General features: G+C 35.2%; 1 protein-coding gene across 3 annotated transcripts; it reads left to right on the forward strand.

Moving 5' to 3' along the window:
* The first annotated feature begins 1,564 nt into the window (after positions 1-1,564).
* LOC105766574 (DExH-box ATP-dependent RNA helicase DExH1) lies at positions 1,565-10,017 on the forward strand. Of its 3 annotated transcripts, XM_052629486.1 has the most exons (17): positions 1,565-1,629; positions 1,769-1,957; positions 2,345-2,490; positions 2,646-2,745; positions 2,836-3,051; positions 3,168-3,263; positions 4,550-4,825; positions 5,308-5,511; positions 5,607-5,762; positions 6,309-6,401; positions 6,629-6,843; positions 7,705-7,864; positions 7,984-8,257; positions 8,340-8,532; positions 8,633-8,819; positions 9,084-9,452; positions 9,603-10,017. In XM_052629486.1, the coding sequence occupies exons 2-17, from the start codon at positions 1,784-1,786 to the stop codon at positions 9,732-9,734; spliced, it is 2,991 nt and encodes a 996-aa protein (XP_052485446.1). In that variant the 5' UTR covers positions 1,565-1,629; positions 1,769-1,783; the 3' UTR covers positions 9,735-10,017. The 3 variants fall into 3 exon arrangements, with proteins under 3 accessions (XP_052485446.1, XP_012441525.1, XP_012441526.1); XM_012586071.2 differs by lacking the exon at positions 1,565-1,629 and having other exon boundaries at positions 1,649-1,957; XM_012586072.2 differs by lacking the exons at positions 1,565-1,629; positions 1,769-1,957 and having other exon boundaries at positions 2,346-2,490; positions 2,642-2,745.
* Positions 10,018-12,316: the final 2,299 nt, after the last annotated feature.

A 12,316-nucleotide genomic window follows, 5' to 3' on the forward strand; every position in this document is an offset into this window, starting at 1 on the left:
TCATCGTTGTTGACATCTTCATCGTCAATATCATCAAGTACATCGTCCACATCGGGATCACCGTCACTATCGACCTCTTCATCCCAATGATCGCCACCACCTTCCTCTTCGCCAGCACCTTCTTCTTCACTACCAACCATATCAACATCGGGTGTAATATTTAGGTCGATACCGATCCCACCCATAGTCAATTCACTATCAACGTATGATATTGGAGCCACCATCCACGGTTCTTCAGCTCCGTCTTCTTCATTAGATGCATTGACATCTTCATTTTGCTCCATACCGACTAACTCAACAAATAAGTGAATCAGTGCATTCTTCTCACTCCCATTCCCACAGTAGAGATCGACCATTGTCTCCACGTCTTCGTCGTCTACAAGTTCCATTTCAACGAATTTGACCGGATTTGTCGAAACTGGAAACTTGTAAAAATTTTTTGATATCCTTCTCCCACAACGTCTAAGAATTTTTGCATTAATCCTTGCCTTCATTTCATCGAACGAGACATTTCTATTAAATCTCATTGCTATTTGTTGCCGACATTCAAATACACATCCAACATTTGTTGTCAAGATGACTCCATCGAAATAAACGCATACAAGAAACTTAGCATCCATCTTCAATATTTAATCTGTCAAAAAATAAACAAAATCTCATAAAAAACTCGAACGGTAAATAAATTACTTAAAAAAATTTAATGTTTCAATGTGCAATTTTGTACATGAAAACCGTTTAACCACTAATCCTAATAACTAACACAATAATAATATTAATAATTTTATACTCTAAATAATACACACTAAAATTATTAATTAGGGTTTTACTAAAATAATAACTAACTAACTATAATAATAATACTAGTTTTTACTAACTAGTTTATTTTGGTAAATAAAAATAATAACTAACCATAATAATAATACTAGTTTTTACTAACTAGTTTATTTTGGTAAATAAAATAATAACTAACCATAATAATAATACTAGTTTTTTACTAACAATAATACTACTAAGTAACATTTTGATACCTTAATAACATCTTAATACTAATAATAATAATAATAATAATAATAATAATAATAATAATAATAATAATAATAATAATAATAATAATAATAATACTAACTAAAACTATCAATTTGAGTTTTATTAATCTTAATAACTAAACTAAAACAAAAAATAATACAAAATATACAAAACAATAACAACAAGATAATCAATTATTTTTAAAAAATACCTTCTTTTTCTCTTCTCTTTCTTTTTTTTCTCTTTTTTTTTCGTAGCACCTCTTCTTCTTCTTTCTTCTTATTTTTCTCCCTTCAGCTGGACAGAGCTCGTGTTTATAACACGAGTAGTGCCGCCAATCAGTATGGCACCATTGGTGCCGCCAATCTCCTTGGCACATTTGGTGCCGCCAATCATCTTGGCACGACCAGAGTGTTGTCAAATCGGTGCAGATTTTTTTTCTCTATTTTTTATTTTTTGGTATATTTTGATAAATAAAAAAAAAATTTATAATATTTTGGTTATTTTTTATTTTTTTTATAATAATTTAGTAAACCCCCCCCCCCAACTCAACTGACCGCCCCACTTCCCACAGTGCGATCCATCCATTACCATGTGCATAAAGTAAGAGCTCCAATTTTCTTCGGTCCACCGTGTATAAATGTCTCTGCGCTTGTTTAGCATTAATAATAAGCTCACTTCGGTTCTTTTCAATCGCCCCTTCCCCGCCCCTACGCTGATCTTTCCTTTTTCTCTACTCCAGATTTCATCTTTCGCTATGTCTTATCGCCCTAACTACCAAGGTGGCCGTCGAGGCGGGGGTCCCAACTCCGGCCGCGGAGGTGGACGCCGAGGAGGCGGCGGCGGCGGAGGACGCGGAGGACGAGGCGGTGAACAGCGCTGGTGGGACCCGGTTTGGCGCGCTGAGCGCCTCCGTCAAAAGGCCGCTGAGGTATCTAAAAACTGCAAAATTTTGTTTTTGGCTTGTTTGAAATTACGTAACTAAGGTTTAAGCCGCTGATTAAGTTTATGCCTCATTATGCAATTAGCTTCTGTTTTAGGATGTTTCTGATTGACGTTTGAAATACAAAGGTAAGTACTGGCAATTTTGAATGATTTTAATAAATAAAATTTTCTAAATACCAAACTTCATGAGTTTTCTTTGTCCGAGTACTAGTCTGTCAATTATAAATTTTTTGCTAATTTTTATAGTACCATGTTAACTTTTCATCATTTGCTGTACAATAAGTACATCTTTGTAAGCAGTAAAAAATTGGTTAATAAAAGTAACAAAAATGGAAGTTTGTTAGTATTTTTATGTACTTGTGCTTGTGTTTAGATGGAAGTTCTGGATGAGGCTGAGTGGTGGTATAAGATGAATCAAATGAAAAAAGGACAGGAGCAAGAGATGATCATTAAACGAAATTTCAGCCGTTCCGACCAGCAAGTTCTCTCTGATATGGCTTACGAATTAGGTCTTTACTTGTATGTTTCTGTAATTACTTCTCAATTACACTATATTTAGTTTAAGTGCTGTTTTTCCCAATAATTTTGTTGAATTAATCGTTGCTTTCCGTTTTTAATATGTTATTAATTTTAAACTTAATTTTTACCTTGATTTTTCACTTGTGGGAAGAAAGTCATGCGTATAATAAAGGGAAGGCTCTTGTGGTTAGTAAAGTTCCATTGCCAAATTATCGTGCAGATCTTGATGAACATCATGGATCAACACAGAAACAGGTTAGATCCGAGTACCATCTATGTTCTTAATGTTATTGTATACTTACTGAGTATGTTCATATAAGTTCTCATTTTCCAACTTTTGTACAGATTCAAATGTCTACAGAAACTGAGAGGCGAGTGGGAAATCTCTTGGATGTCTCAAGGGACACAAAGTCGGGTGATGATTCAGGAGTGGCATCTAGTAGGGGAGCCACAAAACCATTGCCTGATGTAAAAAGAATTGATTCAGTTTCTACAATTGAAACAGATTCTTCCAAGGAAAAATTCAGTGCTGAACTCAAGAAAAAGCAGGAAAACTTGAACGTATGCATGCAAATCAAGACATTGTTAATATTATACTATCTTTGTTAACATCCATTTCTTCCTATGGTTCAGGTTGCTCTGCTTAAATATTTCTCATGTTATTTAATCAATTGCAGGCAAGTAACAGTGTGAAGGCGATGCTGTCTTTCAGAGAAAAACTACCAGCATTCAAAGGGAAAGCTGAGTTTCTGAAAGCTGTTGCTCAAAATCAGGTCTAATACTTGTTAAACAGTTTCTCCTGATTTCAGATAGCATCATTCTTTTCTTATATGTCACTAGCTTGCTGATGATGCATTTTATTCTGCAAAACAAGAGAAAAGAGGTTGTTAACTAGACTAGTTGCTTGTATAAAAGTGTAATCAATTTTACATAAATCTGGAACCTTTAATTAAAATATTCATCGTGCATACTATGCTCAAGCCTTTTTGCCATAATTGTGCATTTCTTTTTTAATGGAAAGAAAAGAAGAGTCTTCCTCATGCTTGATGCTCCAAATTGATTGGTGCATATATTATTTTTTTAGCCTTTTCTCTTTAAGGTTTAGTACAAGGTATCATGAAGTCATCTATCAGTTGTTTTGGTATGTTACATTTGTATGCTAAAATCATAGCTCTTTATACACATGTTTGTGTATTTGAAGGGTAAGCTGAAAAATTTGCATTTAAATTTCAAATAGAGCTAAATGCTTGAACTTATCATTATAAGAGTAGAGAACAGAATTCTGTAACCAAGATGGGCTAGTAAAAAGCCCTAGCTCTAGCTCAAGCTCAGTTGAAATCTTGATGATTGAACTCAAATCGAGCTATGCTCAAGTATTACTCAAAAAATACCTAAACCACTTAGTGTGAGTATTTTTTTTTAATCCAACCACTTAATGTGACTTGATTAAGCTTTGTTGTTGTACAATGAACATTAAAATTGCAATTATAAGATGAACTATTGTGCTCTATCGTTATCTGCATATTAAATATACCATTTATTACAAAAAAAATTAACTAGGCTTGCAATTTTTTTATCTCAACTACACAAGTATTAGAATGCTCTAACTCAACTTGATTCACTACTTGAACTATTCAAGCTTGAGTTTGATTCAATGATGAACTAGCTGAGTTCAATTACTCAATAAGTCAGCTTCATGTGCTCACGAGTATCTTTACCTGCATACACCCAAAGGAACTATAAGAAGATAACATGAAAAGCTTAGTCAATGATGAATTTGATCAGGCCAAAAAAAATATGATGGATTTGAGAACTCCACAGTCTGGATTTTGGATTCTTTCATAGTCAATATTGTTTTCTTTGTGTCTCCTCTGTCCTTTGTCTATTTTTATTTTCCAAGCTTGGTTTGCATCATTCAATAGAAGTTTATTTACTCCTTTGGGTTTCGGAGACTGACCTACATACATATGATCAATAAGAAAGTTCTATTTATTTCTTTCCTTGTAGTTTGCAGTGCTTAAAAAGTATTCTGAGTTATGTTATTTTCTCAATGATACAGGTTCTAGTGGTTTCAGGAGAAACAGGTTGTGGTAAAACAACACAGCTTCCTCAATTTATTTTAGAAGAGGAGATATCATCTCTGAGGGGTGCTAATTGTAACATAATATGTACTCAGCCACGTCGCATATCTGCGATATCTGTTGCAGCCAGAATATCCTCAGAAAGGGGAGAGAATGTTGGTGAAACTGTTGGTTATCAGATTCGCCTAGAGTCAAAGCGATCTGCTCAGACACGGCTGTTGTTTTGCACAACTGGAGTGTTACTCAGACAGTTGGTACTGTTCAATCCTCTTTTGTTGTCAAGTTTGTATCTCTTTGTGTTAGTTTTTTTGTATGTTATTCTCTTCTGAAGCTTTAGAGATACCTTGCATTTTAAAGTTTTTGGGCTAGAGTTCTGATTGTTATAGTTTGGTTGTGTTTTTAGCTATCTCGTCATTCCCGGGAATTTTTATGGTGTATGGCTATCCTGTCACTGGCGTTACTAAAAGTTTTATTGGTTACTTCAGTGAAATGCATCTTGCTTTTGTTTGCTTAATGATGTTTCTTGATGTGATTAAACCGCATTATGAAAAATTTTCTCAGTAGCTTCAGTAAATTTTCATAGGGTGCTTAAAAGGCCCTAGAGCATTTGTTTGCTTCATGTGAAGGCCCTAGAGCATTTGTTTACTTCATGTGATTTTTTTCTCCAGTCAGCTAACTTTTTTCCCATGATATGACATCTTTTTTCTTTTATCCCTATATTCTTCTGAAACTGCAGGTTCAGGACCCATATTTAAATGGTGTGAGTCATTTGCTAGTGGATGAAATTCATGAAAGAGGCATGAATGAGGACTTCCTGTTAATAATTTTACGTGACCTTCTTCCTCGGCGTCCAGACTTGCGTCTTATTTTGATGAGTGCAACCATCAATGCTGATTTGTTCTCTAAATATTTTGGAAATGCTCCAACTATTCACATACCGGTATAGTCAGTGGTGAAGTTCCACTGTTAGAAATGAGTTCTTTCTGTTTTGTTCATTGCATGTTATTTTATACATCATTACTTTTGTTTATGCAGGGGTTGACCTTTCCAGTGGCTGAGTTATTTCTCGAGGATGTGCTGCAGAAAACTCGTTATAATATCAAATCAGAATTTGACAATTATCAAGGCAATTCACGAAGGAGGAGGAAAGAGCTTGATTTCAAGAAAGATAATTTAACTGCACTATTTGAGGCATGTATTCAACGATGGGTCATTCCTAGTTATGCTGCCACTAAAGTGGGCCATAGGCATTTATAAGTGTCATCATTCTGCCATTTTTTTCCTTGACATTTTTAGTTAATATTAGAAACAATTGAACTAACCTACTAATAGTCATAAGCTTACCATTTTGAGTCATTATTAAGGGTCCAACCAAACCAGGTTACTAAGGGTCTGAAACCACTTTACCCCTTGGGTCTTGGCAGATTTACTGATTGTATATCTATTATTTGCATTCCTCTTTATGCTTACTAGACTTCTGTGGTAAATGTGCTTCCTGTAAGTGAACATTTTAGCTTCATTTCAGATTGGTTGCTCTTTCTCTTTCCATTTTCTCATTGTTATTAATTCATTTCCTGTTATTAGCACTTTAGCATTTATTAATTAGGGATTTAGTGCTTTCATCTGGATAATCTAAATAGGTATCTTCTATCTATAAATAGAACCTACTTGAAGATTAGGAAGTTTGTTCTTCAATTCTGTTAGGTACTCCTGACATTTTGGCATTTTCTTATGTAGGATGTTGACATTGATTCTGAATATAAGAATTACAGTGCATCTACAAGACATTCACTTGAAGCATGGTCAGGTTCACAGATTGATTTGGGTCTGGTATGTAATTTACAGCGTTTTCTAAGTACAGGACTTGCCGCCTTTTTCCAGCTTGGAAGGAAATTCTATTTAATGCAATGGATGTTTGTTTTCTTATTGTTTTTCTTTTGCGCCTGCCACTTTCATGTTTATAGTGAAATAGATTATCTTTTTGTTCTCTCAACATTTTAAACTATATTAATTTCTCTCTGTATCTAATCATATTTACAATTGTTGGAAATTTCTAGGTGGAGGCCACAATTGAGCATATTTGCCGCCATGAAGCTGATGGAGCTATTCTTGTATTCCTCACAGGCTGGGATGACATTTCTAAGGTCCTTGACAAGATTAAAGTGAACAGCTTTCTTGGGGATCTTAGCAAGTTTCTGGTTCTTCCCTTACATGGTTCTATGCCTACCATTAATCAACGAGAAATATTTGACCGTCCTCCACCTAACAAGCGGTAAGCATTTCTATGTTATTATTATTATTATTTTTAATTTCTTGATGGTGTATGGTACCCTTTTCTATTAGCGGCTAGCATAATTGTTTATTATTATTATTATTATTATTATTATTATTATTATTATTATTATTATTATTATTATTTTAAGGTGTATGTTTTAATTGACAAGTAAGATGAGAAATAAATTTTGTGCCATTATGATATCACCTGTTGCTAATGTTCTTATCATAGAAGTATGGCTATAATGACCAAAATCATCCTGTAAATAATGACCAAAATCACCCTGTAAAGAACTAAGCATGAATATGCTTATTCTGGACATTACCTATAACAAGGATTCTTCTCATCTGGTGAATATTGACACTTTTTGTTTGTGGTCCTTTTGACTTTAAACACTTTTATTTTCCCTGTGCTCACTTTAGTGTCAGGTTACATCATTGCTTGAATAGGTTAAACCTCTCATGGTTAGATGGATTGAAGAGCAAAGATGATGCATTATATTTCTAGTTTGGGTTCTTACGAATTCATGTAACTTCTTTGTAAGATAATATTTTATGAAACTGTGTATATCTTATCATGTTTTTTACTGTCAGAATAGAAATTCTGGAATTTCATCTGGCATTGAAGATGGATTTTGTTTGTCAAGTGCAAAGTAGTTATTTCTTGGCCTAAGTGCTGTTTTTGCTATGCTACTTGTCTTCCTGTTCCTTTTTTGCAACATATGGGACCATAGATTTTTCTTTGCTGTATATTTCCAACTGGGTGCTATGCTCACTGCTTTTGCATATATATATTTATCATTTGTTTTGGTTCTATTTTATATCCTCTTGAATTCTAAATCTGCTTTTCATATTTCAGAAAAATTGTTTTGGCGACAAATATTGCTGAAAGTAGCATCACCATAGATGATGTTGTGTATGTTATAGACTGTGGAAAGGCAAAGGAAACAAGTTATGATGCTCTTAACAAGCTGGCATGTCTTTTACCTTCATGGATTTCAAAGGCTTCAGCACATCAGGTATTTGTTTATTTTCAAGGTGGTGTGGGTTGGGTGAGTCCCTATATCTGTTAATGTTTTGGCTAGTTTCACGCGTTACCAGGAGTTATTTTTCCTTTGACATGGTATGATCATCTCAGAGACGAGGCCGTGCTGGTCGTGTGCAACCTGGAGTTTGCTATAGGCTGTACCCAAAATTGATCCATGATGCAATGCTTGAGTATCAATTACCTGAAATTCTCCGAACACCATTGCAAGAGCTATGTCTACATATCAAAAGCTTGCAGCTTGGATCTGTGGGATCATTTTTGGCAAAGGCACTTCAGCCTCCAGATCCTCTTTCTGTTGAAAATGCAATTGAGCTTCTTAAAACAATTGGAGCTTTGGGTGATGCAGAGGAGCTTACTCCTCTTGGTATCTTTTTGCTCTTTCTTCATTGTTGTTCTCTACACATTTTAGTAAGATATTATTTGTTACCTGAACTGGTATTTTGCAGGTCGTCATCTTTGCACTCTACCTTTGGACCCAAATATAGGAAAGATGCTTCTAATGGGGGCTATTTTTCAATGCCTGAATCCTGCTTTGACAATTGCAGCTGCTCTTGCTCATCGTGATCCATTTGTCCTTCCAATAAATAGGAAAGAGGAAGCTGATGCAGCAAAAAGATCCTTTGCTGGTGTTTCTTGCAGGTTAGGCTGCTATGCTAAGTTATCCTTTCTCTGTGACTTGCAAATTGAGATTAATTATGATTTTGTTACCAACGGAAAATATTAACTTTTTCATATGCAGTGACCATATAGCACTTGTTAAAGCTTTTGAAGGATATAAAGATGCAAAGCGTAATGGAAGAGAGAGAGCATTTTGTTGGGAAAATTTTCTATCCCCAGTGACCTTGCAGATGATGGAGGATATGAGAAATCAGTTTATAGATCTGTTATCAGACATAGGCTTTGTAGACAAATCACCGGGTGCTAGCGTAAGCTCTGTCTTATCTAATTTTCTTGCCATGCATGAACATTTTCTTCAACACCCCTCCCCCAGGGGGCACATCATTTTTTAAGTTTAGCTATTGCTATACATCCCATTTTTAAGAACTCATGGCCATCCTTGATTTATGAGGTTTTCATTCACTGTACATATGCTGCTGGTTTTATCATAGTCTTCGCCATTATTTTTTATCATCAGAATGGTCACTGTCTGATTGTACTTATAATTAATTCCCATGTGTATTTTTAAACAGGCTTACAACCAATACAGCCATGATTTGGAGATGGTATGTGCAGTCCTTTGTGCTGGGCTTTACCCAAATGTTGTGCAATGCAAAAAAAGAGGAAAACGTACAGCATTCTACACTAAAGAAGTCGGAAAAGTTGACATTCATCCTGCATCTGTTAACGCGGGGGTTCATCTCTTTCCATTGCCTTATATGGTTTACAGTGAAAAGGTCAAAACAACCAGCATTTTTGTCCGAGACTCAACAAATATTTCTGATTACGCTTTACTTCTGTTTGGTGGTAATCTTATTCCTAGCAAAACGGGAGAGGGTATTGAGATGCTTGGGGGGTACCTTCATTTTTCTGCGTCGAAGAGTGTACTGGACTTGATACGGGTAATTCCTCTTATGCTTTTCTTTCGCATAAAAAATGGATTTTTATCCTTTGGATAGTTTAAGCGACAGATGAAGAGCAAAAACACTTAAAACATTATATATTTTTCTTTGTTTATGTTATTTATTTTTATTATTAACATTTTTATGCAGAAACTGCGTGGGGAACTTGACAAGCTTTTGAACAGAAAGGTTGAAGAACCTGGATTTGATATATCTGTTGAAGGAAAGGGAGTAGTGTCTGCTGTGGTTGAGTTATTGCACAGCCAAAATGTACGGTACTGAATTCGTATTCTTTTAAGTTCTTTATAGTAGGATGGATTGCTCTTCATTTTGTGAGATAATATAAGCAAAATGCAACTTTTTAGGGGTGATTTAATCTATTCGACATTCCTGTTAGGATGTTGAAAGCTTTTTTCGTAGCAAATTAAGGTAAAAATGGGAAGGCATGATCCTAAGTTTGTTTGACTTATCCCATTGTTCACCATTTGGAGACTTAATGATACCTTAGGCAGCAATTATTTTAATTATTTCATTTATGTCAAAAGGGTTCCAGTCTTTACCATCATTTATGTTCCAATTGTAGTTCTAATCGTTCAAAATGATTGACACTGTAGTTCACTCCTCACCTTGTGGATTTACATTTACGCTTAGCTCCTTTAGCTTTGAAGCTAAGAAAATCTTCAATCAACAATGCGATGTCCACTTATCGCATATAGCTTTGTGGTTTACATTTCAAGCTTGCTGTTCAAATATTTGTCTGGAAGGGAACCTAGTGTTGATATGTTTTCTTCTCCATTTCCGCTTACCATGGCCTGCTTTCTTGCCTTTTGGCATCCAAATGTCGCCTGGGCCTGCTGAAACTTTGGGAGAGCTTGTCAAATCAATCTGAGAAGAAAGGGAGAATTAGCCCTAAAAAAGCAGGATTTTCGTCACACGTCCAAATCGGACTCAGTTTTTGGGTGAAGGCATTGCGAGTTCTCCAAAGCTGGTGATAATGCTGTTGATGATCCATCCCCTCAGTACTATAATTGAGTTTGTGGTATTGGATGGACGATGGGAACAAGGAAAAGACAATCCCAATTTTCTTGCAAGCTTTCACTTTGAGTAATAAATGACTCAGAATTGTACAGTGCAGTCTGCAAGTGGCATTATAGAATAGTCCCAGCATGATCAGCTTAGATAAGTTCAATGGCTCCATACGAAACTGCGGCCTTACCTTCATAAACAATGTTAATAATATCCAGATAGAAACTGGTTTATGTTAAGAGAATGAGTAATGCGAAGCAAATACAACAAAAGCAGCTCTGGCCTTACGTGAATGTCCATAGATGATATCTACACCAAAAGGCAGCTTTTCCGCACTGCATAAACAGAATGAGGAATTGAACTCAACATAATCTTGAAAATTTTCTATGATCTACTTCTAGAATTAATTAAGCACGACTGCAGTTTTCGCAACATTTTTTCCTTTTTTGGCGAGTCATCCACTTTTATGTGCATGATGTTTTTTATCGCCAATTGCTCGTCCGTTATGAACATGAACAAACCGACTAACCGACTGAACTTATTGTTTTCTGCTCAGATGTCTGAATTACACATTAAACTTATAATCATTGGATCTTTCATCTATCCTGTTATTGATATGTCATCAGTACAGGCTTCATCACTATCATCCCCACCTAGTTGCAATCCTGAAGGTCGATGAGCATGTGGAAAATATGGCTCATCTATTTTGGTTAAACGCGAAGAATAAGCAAGTGATATTTGTCGGTTATGATATTGGTCAATGACTTAACTAGGTTACTCTAATAGGATTGGAAACCTAGAGACAAAGAGATTTGGATGCTCATGAGATAATTGGAACAAGAATTGTTCACCAAATAAAAAGTTACATAGGATGCAATTAGCAATTGTTGCTTACCTAAATAACCACAATCTTCGGAGAAAAGTCAGAGTTGATTTAAGAGGAAGTGAAATATAGACCTTTACCCACTAGAAAATTTTAGAGAAATGATTTTTTGAAATTAATATTCGAGGGTTATAAATTTTGAATGAAATAGTAGGAGTGCCTTTTAATAAAGTCCTTTTTAAATGTTCATAATAAACATGGTAAATTCACTCATAAACATATTTTATTATTGTAGATTTATTATGGCAGACAACACAAACTCTTTATCATTGCGATCTATCCCTGAGAAGGACAAGTTGAACGACTTGAACTTTATTGACTAGTTTCGTAACTTGAGGATTGCCCTCAAACAAGAGCGGAAATTATATATCATTGAAGAACCCGTCCCTAATGAACTAGCAAGCAATGCCTCTAGAGCTAACAATGATGCTTATAAGAAGCATCTTGATGATATGTTAGACATTGGATGTCTAATGCTTGCCACCATGACTTCTGAGCTTCAAAAGCAACATGAGGATATGGTTGCTTATGATATGATCTAGCACCTCAAGGAATTATATGAGGGGCAAACACGTTAAGAGAGGTACGAAACCTCTAAAGCTCTATTTCTATACAAGATGGTGGAGAGGACTTTTGTGGGAACTCATGTTCTTAAAATGATAGGCTAAATTGAAAGCCTTGAAAAACTTAAATTCCCTCTAGGTGCGGAATTGGCCACCGCTGTTATCCTGTAATCGTTGATGAATAGTTTTTGTCAATTTGTCCTAAATTTTAAAATGAATGAAATTAACAAAATTTTTCCACGATTATTTACAATGTTATGAGCTGCTGAGAGTAACATGAAAAAGGCTGGACCTAAGCCTATTCTGATGATTCGCAAGGACAAGGGCAAAGGAAAATTTAATGCAAATGCAAAGCCTAAGGACAATGGTAAGGTCAAACCTAACAAAGAAAA

The sequence above is a fragment of the Gossypium raimondii genome, chromosome 4 (assembly GCF_025698545.1).
Source record: "Gossypium raimondii isolate GPD5lz chromosome 4, ASM2569854v1, whole genome shotgun sequence".
Classification (NCBI taxonomy): Eukaryota; Viridiplantae; Streptophyta; class Magnoliopsida; order Malvales; family Malvaceae; genus Gossypium; species Gossypium raimondii.

What these genes read in the sequence shown, in the direction of transcription:
- LOC105766574 (XM_012586071.2), top strand. Translation starts at nt 1,667, where the DNA reads ATGTCTCTGCGCTTGTTTAGCATTAATAATAAGCTCACTTCGGTTCTT. An exon ending in TACGAATTAGGTCTTTACTT is followed by an intron (nt 2,491 to 2,645) that starts GTATGTTTCTGT and finishes GTGGGAAGAAAG; the next exon opens with TCATGCGTATAATAAAGGGA. An exon ending in CGTCCTCCACCTAACAAGCG is followed by an intron (nt 6,844 to 7,704) that starts GTAAGCATTTCT and finishes TTCATATTTCAG; the next exon opens with AAAAATTGTTTTGGCGACAA.